The sequence below is a fragment of the Lates calcarifer genome, linkage group LG15 (genome assembly GCF_001640805.2).
Source record: "Lates calcarifer isolate ASB-BC8 linkage group LG15, TLL_Latcal_v3, whole genome shotgun sequence".
NCBI classification, from domain to species: domain Eukaryota; kingdom Metazoa; phylum Chordata; class Actinopteri; family Centropomidae; genus Lates; species Lates calcarifer.
Window position 1 is genome coordinate 4,027,903 of NC_066847.1, and position 22,752 is coordinate 4,050,654.

General features: G+C 40.5%; 1 protein-coding gene across 1 annotated transcript; it reads left to right on the forward strand.

The window, feature by feature from the left end:
- The first annotated feature begins 205 nt into the window (after positions 1-205).
- Positions 206-10,708, forward strand: LOC108883218 (neurexophilin-1). Its single transcript, XM_018676147.2, is given in 3 exon segments — positions 206-652; positions 9,767-9,934; positions 9,936-10,708. Coding segments are annotated over 3 exon segments (876 nt in total). The 5' UTR covers positions 206-571; the 3' UTR covers positions 10,563-10,708.
- The last annotated feature ends 12,044 nt before the right edge of the window (positions 10,709-22,752 follow it).

The following is a 22,752-nucleotide window of genomic DNA, read 5'->3' on the forward strand; positions in this document are numbered from 1 at the left end:
CACTGGGTTTACTGATGTTTACAGGCTGTGATGTAAAGAAAAAGAAAAGTCACTGCAGCTGACGGCCACTAGATGTCAGCCCCGGATGATGTTAAAGGAAAAGTTGCCTCTAAAAAAGTCTATAATCTGAACCTCCTTCTATGCCCCCCCACCCCCCATCTCACCCCCTCCTCACTCACTCTATTTCTCTCTCCATCCCTCCCCCTTCTCCTCCACTCTCTCTCTCCCTCTCTCTCTCTCTGTCTGAACCTCAGAGCGCACTCTATAAAACATCCCTCCACACTGACGCTCAGATCTACAAACACCTCCGTTCTCACCACAGCGCCTCCAAAAAAAAAAACCCACCCCAGTAGTCACTTGAACCCGTTTTAACATCAGACATCTGGCCCTCCTGAATGAGCCTGAGAAGATTCATCTCTGCTCTCTCGCCTCAGGACCGCCTCCCTCACTCTTTATTTCTCCTCAAGTTCGGCAGCTGATACCGGTTCAGTCAGGAGGAGATTTTGTCTTTTTCTCTCTTTTTCTTTTTTTCAATTTTCTTTGCGGCTGAGAAGATCAAGGACAGTTTGACATGAGAGGAGACGCTTCACAAAGAGACATGAAGACCACATGTCTGTGGGCCGCCGCCGTGCTGCTGTCAGTCATCTCTCTGGTGAGTTAAATGTCATTCTGCTTTGACCTTTTTGTTCATTTTCATATCTTCTAATATCTCTGCAATTTCTGTGATTAATGTTTGCACTCATCTAGTAGCAGGAATATCGAGGAATATCCGCAAAGAGACATTTTGACAAGTGAGTTTCAGGCGATGTGAAGACCTCATGGCGTAAAAACAAGCAGAAATGTATCATTTCAAGATCATGTCAGTTGCACTCTGACTGTGAAAATCTAGAAAAATGTCAAGCATAATGTCAGTTTGCTGTTTTCTTCTTTCTTGTTATAGTAGAGTTAAAAGGCATGTTTTTCTGTTGTTTTCCTTAAACTTGATACCCGTGATGATAAATTTAACATCCACAAACCAGATTTTCACCTGCTCTGTGCACTGACTCATTAATATCTTCATGAATTAACAAATGTCAGTGTGAACGTGAGCTTCCCAAATCCAAATCTGCATCTTGACAAATCCACCCGCACAGACACAGACCCACTGGATATTTCTCCCTCAGCACTATCAATTCAATCCTTCCTTTTGCATTTTCCCCTCCTTCCTCCCATTTACAGATGCGGCTCAATAAGAATATATTTGACAGTACGGTGGAGAACAGCCTGAGCCCATTATGACAAACATACCAGAATGCTCCTAACTCAATGCCTTGACAGTTTGTGACAACCCAATTCCTTTAATCCTCGGAGAGACAGTAACCCCTCACCCACTGATAAATCTGTCAACAAAGCAATCAAAGCAGAACAGGAGCCACTCCTCTCTCCAACAAAAATTCCATAAACTTAATCCCCACAAACTTGACTGGCCTTAAAAAGCTCCCATGGTGTTATCTGTGTTTAATTTGCATAGTGATGGAAAGAAGTCAATTACTATTAATTATTCTCTACAACTTAATACCCATTATCGAATTGAATTCACCGTCTTGAAAACCATAAACTCAATTTCACAGCTGACTAAGCGCACTAATCATTTCACCCCCCCACCTTTTTTTTTTTCCTTTTTCTTTTTTTTCACGAAGCCCTTCCTGCTTTTAAGGGACACAAGGATTCTTCGATTTCAGAGGCAATAACATTAACTAACACAGATTCCCCTGTTGTCACAATATAAAGACAAACATTCATCATTAAAGATGTGAGTTATATGTACAATAGCATCATGGCAGTGCGAGCTGATCTCATAGCATCACTTGATGGGGAGTGTTTTTTTCCAGACTGGGCTGCCAAATTGCTTCGCTATGCTTTAATGGGATGATCATAATTGTTTCGTACTCGGTGCATCCTAAGCTTTCGCCTGCAGCTCCTTCAACAGATTGACAGACCCATGGGAACCTCACAAACTTATTTTGGCCGCCTTTGAACCAAGTCGTGTGTGAAATAATATGATTATGCATTTTTCCTCTGGGTAAGTTGCTGGAAAACTGGTGGCTAGGTTTTTTTCCTCCTCCCCCTCCTCCTCTGTCTTCTTCTTCTTCTTCAAACTGCCCTGCTCTAATATCCCGCAGTCTGTCCGCGTACAGTATTTATCCTCCTCAGAAGTCATGGTAATAATTGTGCCCTGGCCTCTCTAAGCGGTGCTGCAGTGATAGGACTCAGCTCCATCCACAGCTGCCTGTGATGTCTTGACACACTTTTTGATTTGTCATCATCTCTGACCCCCCTCAGGTAACACTTTGATATCACTGGGAAATATAGGCCTAAACTCTTAGCGGGCGTCAAATGCCCTTAGTTGATCCATCAGCTCAACTACAGGGGGACCTCGCAAGGCGAGACAAGTTAAATTCCCTGTAAATGACTATGACGACAATCATATCCCAAGTGCTCAGTCGGAAGATACGCTAAAAGACGGCATCAACACACCAGGGACTCTTAAACAACCATCCTGTCTAGGGGAACACAGAAAGGTGGCTCTAAACTGAAGACAATATTTCATAAATCGATATATTTTGTTTTGCTTCTTGAACTCTCGAGCCTTACAGTAGAGGTTTTTGTTATTCATGGAATCTGAAAGTCACAAATTAGATTAAAATAAGCTTTTAGTGTGAGGTGAAACCAGAGGTTAGTGACTGTCACACAGCCCAAAGGTCACAGGTTTGATCCCACAACAGCCATATGTGCTTGATCCAAACTCTAATACTGCAGCTCCTCACGCTTTAAGCCTCTCTGGATAAGAGCATCAGTTTAATACCTAAAATTTAAAGACTAAATAAATCCACAGAACTCCTTTTCAAGTGTTTGCACTTTGGTATTTATGCACAAAAACTGTTAAAGGACAACAATTCTATTAATTTCTGAAGGTTGCAGCTGAACTCTGAACACAAACAGAATCCAATCAAGATTGCAAAGTGGCTGCCCCAAGATCTGCCATCAGCCCAGTCCCTCTCTATTCTAACTCTGTTAAACTAGAAGTGTCGCATTCACAAGTCCTCCCCGCACAGCAGTCAGAGCAGCCGCAGCGTTCAGGTAAATGAAAACTGACACACACTTTCATTCTTCCTAGCAAGGTTTTGTGTACAGCCAACCACCAAGTCATCTGGCTCCTCCGGTGGTTCTATTAAAGGTGGAATTTGTTGGCTGTTCGGAGGTCCAGCCCATAGAATATCCTCCGAGCTCCCGAGGGATGCCGGGGTTGTTTATCTTCCTGTTTCAAAGAGCGGACGCCTGCGCCTTATCACAGCCTCGCCAAGAGTAGATAGCATTTAGGTTTGTCCAACAGCCTGCCTATATGCTGCATCTGGCAATCTGAGAGTCGTTTCCTAAAGGACTTCTGCACACCGATGGTGTTTGTGTTATCTTGTTGAGGGATTCTGCCTCATACACCGAACTTGGGAATAATATTAACAGGCAGTTAAATAGGGTTTGGGGGGTGGGAGACTCCTGCATAACAAACTGCAGGTCGAAAAGTTAGAGAAACTCTGAGCCGAGAAGTGAAAGCCTCTAAATATGATTGGAAGATACGTTTGAATATCTCTCAGTGAAAACACAAAATTTAATATGTTGTAAATCAGTTTTTATACTGCAGCATTTGCACAAGGCTTTGATTTTGTGCGAGTAGGTGTGATACCAGCAGTTTTGTATAAATAAGGGGCACACACAGGGGTCTGTGTTAAAAACTGTGCGCATAGAGTTTGAAAGGACAATAGTTATAGTCGAACTAAAAGACGCTTTTGTTTGTTTTTTAGGAAATACAGGAGCTCCACAGATACTACTGATTAAAAATCTCAGCCTCTGCTGCTTCATGAGTCCCCAACCTTATATGGAGGTGCAATACTAAGTCACTGGAGTACCCATTAAAAGCTACTGATAATGAATATTTTTTGCTTTTATGTTAATATCTTTAAATCCTCTGAAAATATTGCTTACAATAATAGTATTTCATCTTGCATAACATTAAATATTCATTTCTAAATATGCAACAATCAAAGTAAAAGCTCAGAAAATCTCATCCTTACATGTAGTTATTGTTTATTAACACTTAACACTCATTTAATCTGCGTCATTAGGACTGTGTGGGTGTGATTTGATCAGATTGGATTGAGCATGTGCAAACAACCCAACTGTTCAAACATTGATTAGAAAAAGACATTTCAGGGCCAAACTAATGAAAGGACACAAAGATCAACAGCTCTTTTAAGGAATATACCAGTAACTTTTACCTAAACTAAAAAAATGTGTCAATTTTATTTTTTGTAGTTTTAGTTTTTTCTACACAAATGGAAACCTAGCAGACCTAGCATCCACTATGAGGGATTACGCAACTCAAAAAGCTTTGAGGGATAAGACTGATGTTATTCTTTATTTTTTATTGTCAACAAATCCCAAAAACTAAACCAACAGTGTGTTTATTTCAAAACTTATCTGTGTCTGTGGCTCTCAGCCTCAAATTCATCAGTACCTACTGAAGACGTACAAAAACCAGCTCAAAAATATGTACTTTCATTTTTTTAAATAAAAGCTACATAATTCCCTAAAGCTCATAGAGACTGTAGATATTGGCAGCTGTTACTTAAATGAGAGTAAGTAGTGCATTTGTTGGGGACTATTTTCAGCTGCCGATTAATATACACTTGGTGTACAAATGAGTATTTACAACAGCAGGACAGTTTAAATGGGAGTCAAAATAAACTACAGGGTCCATGTTGATGGTATTGAAGGAACGTGTCACCCAGTGCAACACAGTGGATTGTTTTAGTGTTTTGAATAATTTCTGGACAATGGAACAGAAGAATAACATATATATTTCCATCTACTTGTTAGAAAGATCGACTCATTGTTGTTGGATTTGTTGACAAAATGGAAAATATAGAATATCACCAGACTTAACCTCTGCGTAGAACAGCAGAAAAAAGGTAAAAATACAGCAGAATGGAAACATATTGATAAGCTGTTACTATTTCTTTCTATGAGTTTCTATGAAAGCTAATTGTTTCCTTTTTGAATAATTTATGTTTCTCCCAGCAGAGAACATGATGTATCCTCTTTTTTGCTTCATTTCTTTGTTGCAGGCATTAATATTAATTCAGGCCAACTGCTAGTTTGTACTTCTTTTTCTATTCAACCCTTTTTTGGACGCATAATTAGAAAAGTTTTTTTTTCCCTTTTTTTCCATGTAAGTGTTTCTTTGTTGGATCATTTATGATTCATGTGTTGTATGAATTAAGACTATTATTTTTATTGTCAATTAATTCTCAATTAATAGATTCACTATTTGATCTGTAAAATGTCCAACCAACAGTCCACAGCCTAAACATATTTAAGTTACTATCCCATAAGATGGTAATGGATAATATTCATGATTTATAGTAAATGGTTAAAAGCACTGGTACGATTCCTCAAGGTGGTGTTTCCCAACCAGAGGGTGGGGACCCCTACAGTGGGTCACAGCTTACATCTGAACGGTCACAAGATTATTAATGGGAAAATGTATTTTCATATTTTCAGATTTTTCTCTAACGTGTGCTTTATTCTTTTGAAATTCTGGATAGTTTTGCCTTTTTCTGGTCTGGTCTGGAAATTCACTTTTTGGTTGAACCGCTTCACAAAACCTGTGACGAATGATAACAAATAATCATTACCGCTTTATTTTACGGACGTCTCCGCTGCTTTAACATCAACTACTGAAATTCACTCCAATTCATAAAATACATCATAATTAAAAAAAGACAATTAAGTCCAAAATAAATTTCACCTTTAGCTGTGAGCAATATTGTTTGTCCCTTATTTGATATTTAATAAAATCCAATATTGGCAAACCAATATCTGTTAAACCCAAAGTTATCAAAGTGTGACTGTTGACCTTTAAGCTGCCATGTTTGTTTTTTTCCCCTGTCCTTTATCCAGCAGCTCCTTCCCCTCCTTTCTCTCTGCAGTATCTCTTTCAGACACATTCATGCATCTAACACTCACACTCTCTCTTTGTGCCTCGCTTGCATGTTTTTGAAGCCAGCGAGAGGTAAATCTTGGCCCTCCGAGTGTTGGTGCAGTCAGTCGGGGTGTTCTGGATATAAACGTTGCTTTAGTCAGGACTGCCTCTGATCTGCCTAATCTCCCCGGGCTGGATTACAGGTTGGGCTCTAATCCGTGAAGTGGGGTCTCTGTGAATGTGCCTCCGAGTGCTCTAATCCAGAGACTGTCAGGTGCTTTAGATGAAAGCTAATTGCATGTCACAGTTTGGGGACCATACATAACGCCGGTGACAACAGAGCGAGTTTCCACAACAAGGAATTAGGTCTGACGATGACTGGGCACGCACTTCAGATGTGCTGTGTAATTTTGATAATCTTGGAAGAAAATAGCAAAGAAATCCCCTCGAAAAAAAAATTGATTCCGGTGACACATCCTCTGACAAAACTATTCATCACATGAAGTTGCAGAAAATGATGGTGCTTTTCAAAACATAGTGTTTTAGGCAATCTAATTTCCTGGTTGACAAAGTGATAAAACTTGAACCAGCCAATTCCTGAACCTGCTTGGATACGCACTGTTTGGGAAATATTCCTCACACTTCCACCTTAAAATGCCGGATCCACTCACACACTGTCACTTATTAGCCTGGCAGTCACTTAAACCAGCTCAAAGCAATTTCCTAATATCCCTTGATCTGGTTTCAGGACTCCGTTGAGACTGAAACCCAGTTACTGAGAAGCATTGGTTAATTACTGCACCGCGAAAATGATATTTCATTTGATCACTAGAGACTACAGTCTTTTTAATGACTCAGAATAGAAAAAATCATGAAGACTAAATGGGGTTTAGAGTTTGCATTAATGGTCAAAGGTCATTTAGAGACCATTTATTATTTTAGAATTACTAGAAACATCTTAATCTGAATTCACGTTTAAACTTGCAAAGGATCAAGTGTTTTTTGTTAATGTAAATGTTTACATACTGCTTTTAATTGTTAAAAAGGGGACTTGCTGTTTTATCTGATTAAATACATCAATTTGTACCATTAAAGCCTCTAAAATGATCAGAAATCACTGAAACATGATCAGACATGAAATATTCTTAAACCCAAAAATATAGACTGCACTGTAATGTCATAATCGACTTTACAGCTCCTTGGCTGACAGTCTGTAAGATACTATTTCACTGAACTTTTACATCCTAAGGAGCTTTATGTTTGACTATAATGGTGCCAATAAATCCCAAACAGGAAGCCTCCCTCATCCTCACACCCACTTTATCTTTTTACAATACATCACCAGAGAGACAACATGACAGACTATTGTTTCCAGCAATGGAAGACAAAAGGAGGTGTTCATTAATACAGTTTAACTGCCCCGCTGCACAAGGAAACTGCTGAAATTCCTATTTTTCTTCACCTTGTCACTACAAACATTTCCCTCTGAAGGTTCTGCATCGTCCTTTTTCTTTTATAAAGCCAACTGGTTGCAAAGATCTGCCTATTTCAGAGCTTCTTCTGGTTTTGAAAAGCTGCGGTCTTCCTGTGTCATGTTGCATTTAAAGAAGACTCAGGTCGTCTTCGGCTATTCAGAAAGAGAGGGAAAGATGTAACAGCCACTAAGCCAAAGTCTCCACAATGCCACTAACGGTTTGTACGCATCAGGTCATTCATCATCGAGGTCTCTTCAAAACAACCGGAGGCCATCTTTTCAAACTCCTCCACTCTGAAGCCAAGTGCATAAAATGAATGTGTGCTTCAAAGAAAGATCACAACTCAGGTTTACTCAGTGAGAGCTCCTCTCACACCCTGGCCTACAGTACTACAATGTCATTCAGTGAACTTTCTGAATGAGAGAGGACCCTATTTTCAGAGTATTGATCGCGGGGTGAAGGTACAAAACATAAACGCTGCGACCAGATAGATCTGCTGTCACGTTCCTCGGCTGGGGTTTGGACATCACTGTCACGGGCCTCTGTGGGGTGCACGGGGAGTCTTCGCTCTCTCATCTGTGTGATTGTTAGAGGAGAGACACAGAATGAATCATCAATCATCCATTCAGGGCACATTCAGCAGGTAATAGTCTGCTGTTGCACCACGTCTGCACCCAAGAAGCGCTTCATTCATCTCGATGTATGGCAGGAATACCCTTAATCTTGATTAGGACGCCCCCGTACAAGACGTTTCACACCCTGTTAAGACTTAGTTACAGCATTAACACTGTTTGTTATAGGTGCTGACATGCTTGGGGACAGATAAATCCATCCAGGTGTATTTGTTGACTTCTTTTTTTATTGTCCCCAGGAGATTTGTCCAGTTTGTTAGGTAGAAAGATGTCAACAGATTCTGAGGAAACACCAAGCGATCATGTGTCCACCCAACACCAATACCAGACAGAACGCTGACATTGTACAATTCTGCAAAATCACAGATTAACATACACAATGTATGTTAATTTATGTATTTTCTACAATATCTAGCCAATACGAAGACAACACATCTCTGATCTCTGCCATGAACGTTGGACACGCTACAACCATGTCCACACTTACTTTCTGCCTCTCTAAATAAAGACTACATTGCTTCCTGTGTTGGAACTGAGCGTAGGCTCTGGATGTAATTCATGAGCTGAAAAATTCATACAAATTCCTATGGATACTGGTCTGATCCACCAGACAGTCCTTCTTTAGAGGATTAATTCAATTTGTAAAGGGATTAAAAATTGATTTAACCCAAGATCTCCCAACAATCGGTTTGGATATTCTTTTATCATTCTTACCTCCGATTTCACCCCATGTTCACCAGATATCATACCAGTGTCCTCTAATTTATTGCCAGTTCTCTGGAGGCATGGCCTATTTGATATAAACTGCCATAACACTGTGAAATCTAGTGTAGTTGCAAGAAGATTTCGCTGACACATGAACATGTCAACTGCAAACAATTTGGCAAAATATGACGGCATTTTGCCCCTCGCTGGTGCTATACCAACATGATTTAAATCAACAATTTTTCCAAACTCAACAGCAGAATTAGCAACTAGAATCTGTTGTTTATCCATGCCCTCCAGAATGACACATACCTGTATAAGCATTTTCTTCACTGTTGCCTTTCTCAGCAGGACGATACTGTTTGTATCCAAAACCATGACGAATCACTGTTGAAAAATCCATCGGTTTTCTGATCTGTTGTGGTTAAGCATTGGTTAGGGCTGAGGTGCAAAACTGGCCTGGTTGAGGATATAGGAAAAATGTAGTGTACCCTGTTAAGGGTCGAGTGCCTTTATCATCATGGTCAAAATAATGAGAGCTTCATGAAGTTAATGAAACGATCATGGTCATTTTTTTGTCCAATGTTTTCTCTGGCCTCGTCCCTCTGTGGACTTTGATCTATTTCCTTCTTCACTCAGGACAAGAGTATAAATCCTACCGATCACTAGTGGGCTTTGTCACCTGAATGTAAACATACATCGTTTTTGGCCATTTGCTAACATGAGTGATGCTGTCATCTTTCTTTTGGAGGACAGTACAATTCAAATGATCGTACATCAGTGGTCATAATGTCATTTTGGGCATTTGATCCGTATACCATGCATTAATATTCCCGGACAAAATGTATATATTCTCTCTGTGTAATTGTCTGTCAACACGTGTATTTTGATGCTTTTAGAGTGAATTTTCTCAATTTTTTTTTTTCTTCTTCCAGGTCAGCAGTGCTGATTCACCAAGTTCAGGAAATTCAGACTTAAGAGAAAGCTCAAAATCCAAAGTGAAGACCTACTGGACCGAAAGCAGCAAAGCCTTCTCCATCAGCCGTCTGCTGTCCCAGACCCTCTATGGCAAAGAGAACTTCACCTCTCTGGATCTGAACTACTGATGAGGCAGACTCCTTCTCTAAACAGGAGCAGTGGAACTGGCTTTACAACGCTTCAAACCCCCGCGACCCTCGATCCAGGACAAAAAGGAGGCCCATCGTCAAGACCGGCAAGTTCAAGAAGATGTTCGGTTGGGGTGACTTTCATTCTAACATCAAGACGGTGAAGCTCAACCTTCTTATTACTGGTAAAATCGTGGATCACGGTAACGGGACATTTAGCGTCTACTTCCGTCATAACTCGACCGGTCAGGGCAACGTGTCCGTGGGACTTGTTCCTCCGACCAAAGCTGTGGAGTTCCAGGTCCACCAGCCGCACCAGCAGTACCACCACCATCACCACCAGCAGCAGCAGACGGCTCTGGAGACCAAGGACACCAAGTTGTTCAACTGCAGGGTGGAGTATGAGAAGGTGGAGAAGGGCACCAGGAACTCACTGTGTGCCCATGACCCCTCGCAGAGCTGCCCACAGGAGCAGACCCAGAGTCACGTGTCCTGGCTGTGCTCCAAGCCCTTCAAAGTCATCTGCATCTTCATCACCTTCTACAGCACCGACTACAAGCTGGTGCAGAAGGTGTGTCCAGACTACAACTACCACAGTGACACCCCCTACCTCCCCACCGGGTGATCAGGTGACCAGACAAGGGAAAAAAAAAAAAAAAAAAAAAGACACAGAGACAGGCTGTCGGGTCCTGAGCGATGTCAGATTATTTGAATGAAAATGGAGTCAAGACACTTCAAACTTGAAATGTTGACAAGCATTATTACAGCTAACATATCCTTGTCGCGAGACTGATATTGCTCCAATGAACAGACCTGCCCTGAGGTCATTATGAGAGCATTTAGGGAAGCATTTATAGGCTTGCAATACTCATATTATATGCATAGCTGCTTACATCGAAAGGAAATTCTCAAGCCAACCGTAAAAATATGCTGATTGTATTTATGTAAATATTGTGGATTCCACACAAAGACCAGAAAACAATTTTATTAATGTTTTCTCCTGCTAATTTTGTTGTTTATGTTGATAGTGTACTTCCGTCTCAATCATGCTTTCTGTCTTTTCCAATCAGTCTCTGGCAATCATTGCAAACACGTAAATGTCAATGCAAATAAGAAGAATCTGTCAGTATGCATTAGAGGGCATAATGGAAAAAGCAAACATATTCTGAGTGGTGTTGTTTTCTGCAGTGTGATTGTTAGAGTGAATATACCTCTCTGATATTGTTGTTGGAATCTCTTCCATGTCCATGCATGAACCGAATGTGGTAAACAACTGAAATAATGTCCATCTATATTTTCATGTTATTGCAGCTGTCAGAAATAATCTTCATCAAGTCACAATTGTTACAGGAGAAAAAGAAAAAAAAATACTTCTATTTTAATTCTGTGTTATGTGTTAGCAGGTTTAAAGCCAGAGGTGGTGCACAGTAAATGAAACCAATGGAGGGCTCCCGTCAGATCAAACATAAGCAAGTAAATGTTGCAATAAATTAATAAAACTTGCCGAAGTCACACACGATGACAGAGATACAGAAGATCTTTTTTCTGCACTATTCCATAAAAAAAAATCAAACATTATTCTGCTCTAATTCTGTTGTTTTGAAAGTCCTGCATTTCCATTTTAGACATTTAGACACAGCTCTTATTTTTGTGAACTTACAAGTCCAGTATAATTAATTTCAACTCCTGCATCACTAACATGACAAGCAGCCAATAGTAAGATGTGTCAGAGCCACAGAGCCCCCGCGTTATCCAAAAATAACTGTTCACACCAGAGCATCATTTATACAGAAAAGTGCTAAATAATGAGAAAAAAACAAGGTCAAAAATGTTTCCAAATGTTTAAAAAACAGATATTAGAAGAGGTGAATGTGGAAATTATAGATGCTGATTTTCTGAGGTCCATGTAACAAAGGCTGAAGAAGAACAAAAAACTGCTAAAATATGAGAAGTGGTAAAATGTGGTTTCTTGCTCTAGAGTAGACAGGACATATATTGAACAGCAGGTGCTAATCACACATTCCACCCATCAAACGTTTGCACCTCTGGTTATCAAAAAAAAAAAAGGCAAATTCTGGATGAGACTAACTCTGGCTGTTAATGATATTGGATGTTCCAATTGGCTATTAAACCTTCATTACATAAATTGGGAGCCAGTGGCTCCATGTGAAGCATTTAGAGGAAATGAACACAGTGTAAGTGGGAGCTCTGCAGAGTCAACACCATAGAAAGAATGAATTAAAGTGCCGATAGAAAACCTGTAAAAAAGTACAAATGTGCACCTAGGGGTGCAATCACGGCTGTCTATTTAAATTCAGTGCTTTTTCATAGTGTACGCCATGGTATACGCAACGCAGTAACTGCTAATGGCAACCTGGACGACATCCAATATGCCAACATGGGGTGTATTTTCTGACAAGGCGGGCCAAAGAATAGGGGTCTGCCTGTGGGATGAGTGAGCATAAAGAGGAATTTATGATGTGGAGGAACAAGGCTGGCAGAAATCACTGGAAGCACCTGACTCGTAAATTGAGAGCATGTTTCTGTCACCGAGAAGAAGGAATGACTAATGTCTCAGATTGCTGTTTGGGCCAGTTCTTTCATCTCAATAAAGTGTCTTTGATATCTCTCCTACCCCTGCCCAAATGTGCCAGGGACAGTTTGTTCAGCTTCAAAGAATTAAAGCAGCACTTTGCCGAGACAATGCAGCCTCATTATGCACATAATCTTACAAGTGTAAACAGTTTGGCACAAAAGTGTTTGGTGTGAGCGCTGCTGAGAGATGGATCTGTTCCTTGATTGATGTCGTCTGAAGGTAGAGCAGTGTTGTCTCCTGTTAAAGGCCAAAATAATAATAGATAATACCACATGTATCCACAACTTAAAGCTGCACTAATCAATATTTTAACAGAAGTGACAAACAAAGAGAATTATTGCCCGACTCTGCAGTTCCCTCAGCTTTTGTGTTTAAGCATCTTTTAGCTCAGTGTTTTGATGAGATCATCGTTGTTTAAAACAGCCACAGATGGAACTAGTAGGTGAACATAATGAAGCATTAATGCTGCAATCAGACTACACATTTTTTTTTGTTTTTCACGAGGGTCAGAGTAGGTAATCATGGGGTCATAAATTCAACCCACATCTTTGACCTGAACCAATCACGGTTCCTGTCCTTGTTCTGTCATCCTATTGGTCAGTATGAAGGATCACATCATAGGAGATGTCACACTAGCCAGCAAATTAAAACCAATTCTGACATGCTAGACTTTTTGATGGGTGTTTTCGGGGTGTCCCAGACACCACATCACTGGTCTTTGATTATGTCACACTTACAAGGCCCGTTTGTCTTTCCTGGCATTCATATTCTGGCCAGATGCTGAAAATTGTCACGACAACACTGTGTCACAATCAGGCTGAATTCATGTAGTCTGGACTGGACTTCAGCAGCTGATGAGCCAGATATTTTCATTTAACAGACCAGAGGAGAGTGAATGTCTTACATTCGCTAAGTGGCCAGAAACACGACTCATCAGTACTATGGTTTGTCTATTTAGTTTATGGATTTTATGTCACATCTAATAGTTATCCTGATTTAAAACAATCTTCAGCATCTGCAGATATTACTAACTTCAGTTTTATAATCCCTATTTTTAAAGACCTCAGTGTTAATATTTTTTGGGACGTTTTGTGCTGTGCAGCTAATCTTTTGTTAACTTTCAGATCACTGATTGTACCTTCAGCAGAACTCCATGAAATTATTAAATGGCAGGGATGTAGCAGGTAGAGTAATATAATTAAAAAGTAGGAAACGCAGCTTTTCAGAAGTGAAATTCAAATCAGTCTCAAATATCTAATAACCTCAATTCAGCAAATGTCTTTCTTGGAGAATAATTTCCACAACAGGGAGAGGTTGGGTTCGTTTAATTCCTCTTGAAAGCCAACATTTCTTAAATTATGGTAATTTCAAAGCACCATTCTACCCGGCAACAAGACAAACTAGCCGTCTCCTTTGAGAACCGTCCATTTAACGAGCTCTCAGTGTATGAATGAAACCCACAGCATTACAACCCGGCAGTGTTTGGACGTCTAAGTTATCTTTGGGCCCAGATCTTCTCCCTCGGTTCAGTTGTCCTGGGCCGGAGCCATCCATGCCTGCCGTCTATCCCCTAGCTCGCCCACAATCCCTGATTAATGTGGTCTGGGCGGGAGCTGTCAGAAATGGCAGAGAGAATCATGGGATTTCTCCTTCAGAGTCCCAATGACACCCAGCAGCTGCAGGAGTAAACAGATGACTAACCACTGGCCTTTTGGCAGCCTGTGGAGATTCACACGGAGGGAGGGCTGTGAACGTTGCTTTGACATTTAGGTGGATTAGAAAGTTCTTGGGTTCTGCTCTCGTGGTGTCAGAGGTGGTTGGCATAGTAATTATTTGCGTCTTGGTTTTCTTCCGCTTGACCCCCAACCGCAGGGGAAAATGTAGAGCTTCGTTTTTCCACTCACAAACGTTTGTTCAAACGAGATGTTTAAGTGTAAAACATCCTCACATGCCTCATTTATAAACAAATCACATTTTGTTTGCACAGCTACAGAAGAAATAATAGGTATCTCACTTTAAAAAACAACAACCAATTGTCATTTCAGATCATGTCCTGCTGCAGAATTCATTTCAAATCTGGGGCTGAAGCTGTCCTGAGGCACAGTTTTGTGCGAGGTATTGACATATTAAAGGCTCTATCAGACAATGGCTGGTGGTTTTTTTTGTTTTTTGGTTTTTTTTTGTGTGTGTGTTTTTTTTTCTTCCTTTTTTTAAAATCACAAATAAATTACTGTCCTCAAAACACTATTACTCCTCCGGAAATGAAAACTCACTCATTGTGAATGTCTCATATCAGGTAAAAAACTGGAGAGAATTAATTAACCTTTGTCATTTTAATTGCTTTAGTGACAGCTGTCCTTTGGTGCTGGAGCTATCCTAATGCACATACTGTGGGCTTGTCAATTACTTTCCCAGTGAATAGATTAAAACGCCACAGAGGATAGAGTCATTTCATTAGTCAGACTTAATGCCCCCTAGACATAACCAGGTACGAACACTTCACCCCTAAATATGCAGGGAAATGAACAATACTATTAAGCCCATATGAATCGAATGAATTGTGGCAACATGAAATTAAGTTTACGCTCTATTTAATTCTGTCCCGCTGCTTATATTACATTTGGTATACAGAATTTTCTTTGTAAGGCTGTGGAAATTAAGAATATTTCCAGCCTTTTAATAAAAGGTCTCTGAAAGACTGAAATGCAGGGCACCTGTGTGCCACAGCTAATTGTTCTAATGGATGTTAGCATCATAGCGCTGTCAGTTCTTACCACACTGGATAATGGCTGACAGCAGTGACTGTGTAATTCTCTCATTTTGCTGCTCGCACATCTATGATCTAATGCTACTCAGCTCATCATGAATCTGAGAGAAATTAGGCCGCTTTCAAATATCTGTCAGCTGGATGTCTCGGCTGCTTTCAACACCACATGTCTCCAAGTCTCCACCCTTTACCACATTATATGAAGACAGGAGCTGTTCTCACATTTTCTCAGCCTGCTAACCCTTTTTTTTCCACTGTGAGGATTTTCACACTCATGCATGTGGAGTATCAAGACTTATGCTCTTATAAAATTACAATGAATGTAACAGATTTATTGAAATGAATCTTAAATACTCGGATTACAGAATCCCATCATTACAAGAAACAGTAAGAGCAACAGTTAGAGATACAGAGACTGGGTCACTATAGCACAGACACAATAATAGCTTAACTTTATCCGAGACCTGTGAGTAGAGAAGAGTTAGTGTTAGTTTTTAAATAAGGTGTTATGATTGTGAACTGTCATATTTTACGCCACCTCTTCTACAAATAACAAAACATTTGTGACAATTTGGAGGTAAAAATTAAAATAGTTTTGTCTGAGTCAGAATAACCACATTCTAGTTTTGGGTAAATAACCCAAAAGTAATATAAAACATTAACACTAACACTGGGTCACAGCAAGCAACCCAGTGGTACTGGGTTAAGTTAACCCAGTATTCAGTCTCTGCTACACTGACCTGGTCACTGAGTCAATTGTAATTTGCTTCAATTGATTTTAATTATAGTTTTGTCAATATTTCAATGTAGTGCTGTAGTGCAGACACAAAAAGTCTATTCATCTATTAGTCGATTAATAGAATATTAATCGTCAAGAATACTGATACTGACTATATTTACAATTCATCTGTTGATTACTTAATCTCTTAATCATTTAGTCTGTAAGACATTAAATAATAATGAAAAATGTCCATTGCATGTTCTCAGACTCAGCTGGGTTTGTCTGTCCAACAGTCCAGAAAGCAAAGATATTCAATTTATAATGATAACTCAAAACTCAAGTCTTCAGTGTATAGTTGATAATGGTAGTAGTACAAATTTGCCTCCAAGGGACGAGACCTGAGGAAAAGCCTGTTCTGTTGGACGAAACAATCTGAATGTGTCACCAGGGGCTAAGGAAAACTGTGATGGGCATTTTTCAATATTATCTGGCCTTTTAATGACTAAATAATGAGGCAAATAATAATTAAAACAAATTAAGAGATTCATTGCTAACAAAAATAATAATTAGTTCTGGTCCTGTATCAGTCAGATTATAAGGACAGCTTGGAGCTGTCCACTCTTAATTTATCTAACAGTTAAAATGTTTTAAAGAGCAACTAGCAAGTTGAATTTCTTCCAGGATTTATACTTTATGTTTCATGACAATGATCATTTGAAAAGTTAAAAATGTGATTTTATCAGTTATCAGACATCAAGTAGAAATTAGAGAACAAAGTAGATGTTTCTAAGAGACACAGTGCAACACCACTATGATGATTAAAATCTTACAAATTCATTTACAAAAATTAGTCATGCAGACCAAATGGCTTCCAAAGAAACATCTCAGCAGTAAGTAAGTACCTCAACATCGACTAGAGCGTCTTAGCACTAAGTTGTGTTTGTTAAACTAATTTCTGCTCATCAGGTTTCTCATATGCAGTTTCCCACTTCTCATAAGAGGTAGCTTTATCAAACCAGACTCAGAAGTATTTGATGGCCAAGATGTTTTTTTCCTGAATGACATGAGATATAAGAGGATTACATGGCTCATGAATATGGCCTTTTTCTATCCTCTGATTTACTGCTATCAGAAATCCTCATCTTCATCCATAACAGGCTGCTACACAACACAAATGCTGATGTTCTCATGTCTGAATAGCTCAGATTTAATTTCAGTTAAGGAAAAGAAAAAAATAAGGTAAATGTGTATCAGCTGAATACAGTATATCTGTGTGTGTGTGTGTGTGTGTGTGTGTGTGTGTGTGCGCGCACTCGCGCACTGACGCTAACCCCCGACAATTAGGCTCGTTCACAAGCAGCTGCACCTGAGAGAAAAGAAGCAACTGGTTGATGATCTATTTTTATGATACACAATGCTGTCAGTGTATATTTACTGAAACAACAGCAGGGAGGGGTGATGATTACCAAATTTCACCTTGTCAAAAACATCACTAAGTATAGAGCTAGGTGATGCTATTTATACCAGACAAAGGCACAATAAAGAACAGACTGATACTCCTCTCCATCATTTACATCTTCAGACAGGCAGAGAAAACCACTAAGGTATCACATTTTACCACTGCACTTGGTTATGTATCAAAACATCAAGGTGCTGGAGTCAGTGTTAATTGTTGGGGCCCATACAAAAAGCTGCCTGCATGATGAGTAGACCATTTTCTTGTGTCATAGTCTAAATATATAGTACAGTTTTCCTTCGCCGTCCTGCCTTTAAAACAAGCCGGCAGGTAAAACAATCAGGGCCGGCTTGCACAGGAGCTGGGGCTTCGTTTGCCATTGATTTATATCTTAAACAACCTCTCCTGGTGCTTCCACTGCTAAAGGTGAGACGCACAGCCAGTGTTTGTGACAGAGATGGACTAGGCGCGGTGGCAAGAGAGAGAGGGATGATGCCGTTTTAAAAAATGCATCACCATTAAATCAAAGAGTAACCTTGAACGAGTTCAGGCCGGTGCCAGCACGGTGACACGCTCTGCCCTCAGCACTCGGTGCCACGGAGCATGCCAAACAGCAGGGAGAGAGAGCTGCAACGCTCTGATACAGGTTAGGCCGGTAGTGCTGGGTAACGGTCCAGCTCCTCACTGACCAAGGGCATTCATGCTGACATTTTGTCCAACTTAGAGCTCAACATGTTATAGACAAAACCTATGTAGTCTGAGGAACGGGGATGTCCTTGCAAATTGCCTTGGAAAAGTTGACCAAAATTATTTGAAAAAATCCCTGTTAACCACTTGGACTTGGTGCTAATCAAATCAAAAATGTGTGCACAGATGGTGCAGAGTTAGAAACCACTGGTCCAACATATGTGATGGTGCTACCTGATGTTAGACTAAAACCTTCTCTGACCTTTTCTCTTTGTCGCACTCGTGTTTTTGTGCATTTTCACGAAGAAAAGAAAATGGGAATGGTCAAGAAACACTTTCATAATGAGAAAATACCAAACGTGAATATGAGATTATTTTTATTATTCTTGTTTGCTGCAAGACAAACTCCCCAAGCTATTACACGGGCTTTAGCACAGCAGACTAACAAAGCATTAGAGTGTAGCCTAGAGGAGGAAAAATTAAACCCCACCGGTCCTTCAGCTACAACAGCTGAACTTTACACATTACTTGTTCATGCAGATTACTAAATCAAGGAACTACACTTATTTATGCTTTTTAATAAGGCACTAAAGCCTCAGAGGAAATTCTTTATTGAGACGACTTGTGGAAAGGCTGTGCAGCTGCTGAGTCCCACCAAAGTACCCATATTTTCAGTAAATAATGTCTTCTGGGCTGTTATGGTATACATAAAACAGTTACTAGTGCATGTGGACCGACTGAGGTAGTGTGCATACATTAGAAATAAAAATAACTTGCAAGAAACATCCCTTTAGATTAGATTTCTGGGAGAAGCTATCTGCAGTATATAACTTATTTTTAAATCTAACTTCCTCCACTTCTCCCACATTCATTGAGACATGTCATCCATCTATCTCGGCCTCCGGCTGCAGTAGTTCCTCGACCATGAGTGGCTGCTGCAGCGGGGCTGTATTTCAGCATGTTGAAGTGCATGGAGAATTCCCATGAAGGGTAAGGGATTATGGATTTTGGCCTCTAAGCTGCCTGGATGCCCAGCGAGGATGTCTCTGAGCGTAGTAATCTTCAAACACCACGCAGAGTGATGAGTGGGCACTGAGGAGTTCTACTCAGGATCTAAATGTGTTCCAGCAAGTTACTGGTGAGAGAGAGAGAGAGAGAGATATAAAACGAGAGGAGTGAGGGTGGGGGGGGGAGAAAACACCATTTGGTGCAGAAATGGAAAGGATCGACTCAGTGGCTCCTTCAGGCAAGAGACACTTTTGATCCTGTGACCTGTTTTGAGCTATAGTCTGTGTCGAAAACTTGCGCCAAGCAAGGGATCATATTGGAGTGGTGCGAATGTAAATGTCATGGTTCCCCATCACCACACATAACGGCGGATGGAAAAAGTCAATTGAGCAATTTTTGGGGTCAGGTCGGGCACTCTTGGGGGGTTGCAAACCTTCATAATGAGGGCACGCTCAAGTCTGGTTTAGACTGCGTCCCAGAAACAAGACTCAATGTGTTGGGCACTCTGGCATTAGCTACTGCTGGTGCACAGTAGCTGATAGTGGGATTTGAAAGAAAGGGCTCATAAATACAAAGGAAACCTCATGAATGGTGCCCAGCACACGAGTTGGAGTCAGGAAATGTCAGAGAAAATCAATAGTGACACGCGTCCCTGATCAATATCAGGAAGGAATTTCTCTGACTCTGTCCTGATTCAATTAAACCCCCAACAACATCACTTAAATTAAGGCCCTGATTGTTTCCCTGTCTTATTTAAGTGAACTCAAATTGCTTTGATACCATCATGGACCTGAAGATAAGGTGGGTGCAGTGCAGGAGGAGGATCAGATGGGGTGAAGGACACCAGTCTTTATGGAGATTATATCCTCTCCTTAAGAGACACGTCTATCTGCTCATATCAAAAGCCGTGAGATGATGTCAGGGGTCAGGGTTTGGAAGGTGGCTGAGGTGTGCTGGGGAACATCCTCTGGGAAATCAGAGGGTATTATGATACTAAAGATGCTAAATAACCCAATAAACAACAACATGCTTGTTTCCATATTGAACCGAGGATGAAAATGAAACTGTATTGTGCAGACACTGACCTCAGGGTGTTCAAGGATCAAAGGGTTCAACGTTCCCTTGGTGATAATCAAATTAAGCTTAACATAAAACACACGTTCCAAATATAAATCCATAACCTACTGTTTAAATGTGCCTTACTGTGCTTTATCAGTAAAACTGTGTGAGCTGCATGCTGCTCCCTCACACCTCGTGACTGTGTGCAGCACAAATACTGTCCAAGGCTACAAACAGGTACATCAATTTGGAGCATGACAAGAAATTCCCTTTAGGTGACAACAAAATGTACATGCTATTAGATCAGCTGCAGTATAGTGTGATGGAATAAACTGAAGCCAACAGATGAAAGCTCGGGGCCCCAAACAGAGAGGAGAGGAGACTATTAAGGTGCACTGCCCTTACTTTAGGTTACACTGCCATCCTTTGGACAAATACAGAACTAAACAGTGGTGGATGTTTCATGTGCAGAGTGATGGTGGACTGTAAAGACAAAATACAAGTGGTGGACAGGAACTATGCAGTCACATGTCTCCTTCCTTTAATTGTAAACTTGACTTTTTATATAACAAATTTCTGTTTTTATATGTTTTATTTCTTATATTGAGAGTTTTCTCTTTATATATTCTACACAGTATGTACTTAAATTCTTTTCTCTTTACTACTGTGTACAATTTATTCCTTATATCCTGTCATTGTCTTATTTTCCCACCCTTGTTGAAAATGTCTATTTGCTTAGGGTAACAAAATGTAACTTCGCTGAGCAGCAGCGCCCTCTGCAGCCATGAGAGGGAATTAATTCTGTTTTGCAGTTTTAATATGCAGAAGTCAAAGATTTCCCCGTCAAAAACAGTTAAGTGGCAGCTGTTGTTGTGTTACTGTAAAATTAATGACATCTTACAGTGGTGGCAATTATTACTAAATGATAAAATTATTGTTGAATTATTAGCCTAAGTGTGTGTGTTTGTGTGTGAGTGTGCACACACTCCATATACTGTATAGAAGTACACACATACATAGTGAAGTGCCTACAATGTATCCAACTTGACTGCAGTCATCACCAGTCATGTTGACCATTAAGTCAGGTGAAATCCATGTCAATGCACCTCTTTTTGAGTGACTAGACCAGCCTTAATGTGACTGATCTTACATACATGGTCGCCATAGCACCAAAAACCTCTGTCTCCGCGCTTATCTTGCCCGGATGTATTCTAAAAGCAGCCAGATGCGGTCGCTAGGCCAAACAGAATCAGCTGGCCAATTGGCTTTTTTTTTTTCTGCCGTTGGCTTACGTGCGTTGTCATTGGTCGCGTCGGGTGTCGTCATTGGTTGTGGCCATTGGCCTCTGCTTCTGGGAGGAGCAGAGAGGCGGAGAAAGGAAATCAGGAAAACAGTTTATAATCCGTGCTGAAAGCATCACTTCGGTTTGGCTACATTGTGAGAATAGGTAATTAACCGAGAAGCCTGGATGCTTAAACAAGCTTTGGAGCTGCTTTTCTGTCGGACAGGAGTGAGGCTGGACACCGAATACACCTGAGACGCGAAGGTGAGGTTAAGGAGTAAACTAGCTAGCGGCTAGCGTTAGCGCTAGCAGCGAGCGTTAACATTAGCCTTGTCTTTTACAGACATTTTTGACCGTATTTCGATTTTAATCGTTTTTATTGCGTGGGTAAGAGTGTGTTTGTGTTTCCGTGGCGTCCCTGACGTGAGTTGCGAGTGGGGACGGGTTAAAACACAAGGAGCTCCTTATAGTCTGTTTAAATACCTGTTACAATTTACAGTCACTTTATTAACATTTGGCACCTCTGTGACTTTGTGTTACAACCTTATCATTGTAACCCAGTTTATAGCGGTCTATCACGTCGTTGTCATCGTTTTGTATTTATTTGTGGTCTATTTGTATTACATTGCGTCTGTATCTGTCTGCTTTGCACCTGGATATCAGCGTTAGCATTAGCATCCAGCGTGGTCATGGTTTCTGGTCTGCCGCGGCCTTTTTCCTTTTTGTCGTCGTTGTTATTTGCATGGGTTAAAGTGTGTTTGCGTTTCTGTGACTATAGTGTACCTGACATGAGTTGTGGGCACCTAATGAGGGCAAGGTAACTGTGTAGTTGCCTGTTTGATTATCAGGTCGTTGTGATCATTTTGTGTCTCTTTGTGGTCTTATCGCATCATTATGCGTCTTTACTTCCATCTTAAGACAGAACTGCTATAAACTTAAAAAACTTAACTTAAACTTAAAATTAGCAGAGTGTTTATCACTGCTGTTTATGTGAGTAGCAGCCATCTTTGATTCATATGTCGGGATTGGTGGGTTTTCTCAGACTTTCCGGGTTGGAAATCCGACTTCATGAGGCATTCCAGTTGACTAGGAACTCAGAAATTCCGACTTCTAAGTACATCTGGAACACACCATAATATCATCTAGATGCAGCTGGATACCGTCTCACGAAACAGCTTTTCACCTGACGAAAAATACTGCCACAGTTTAATATCGGTTTAGTTTATGTTTTAAATAGCC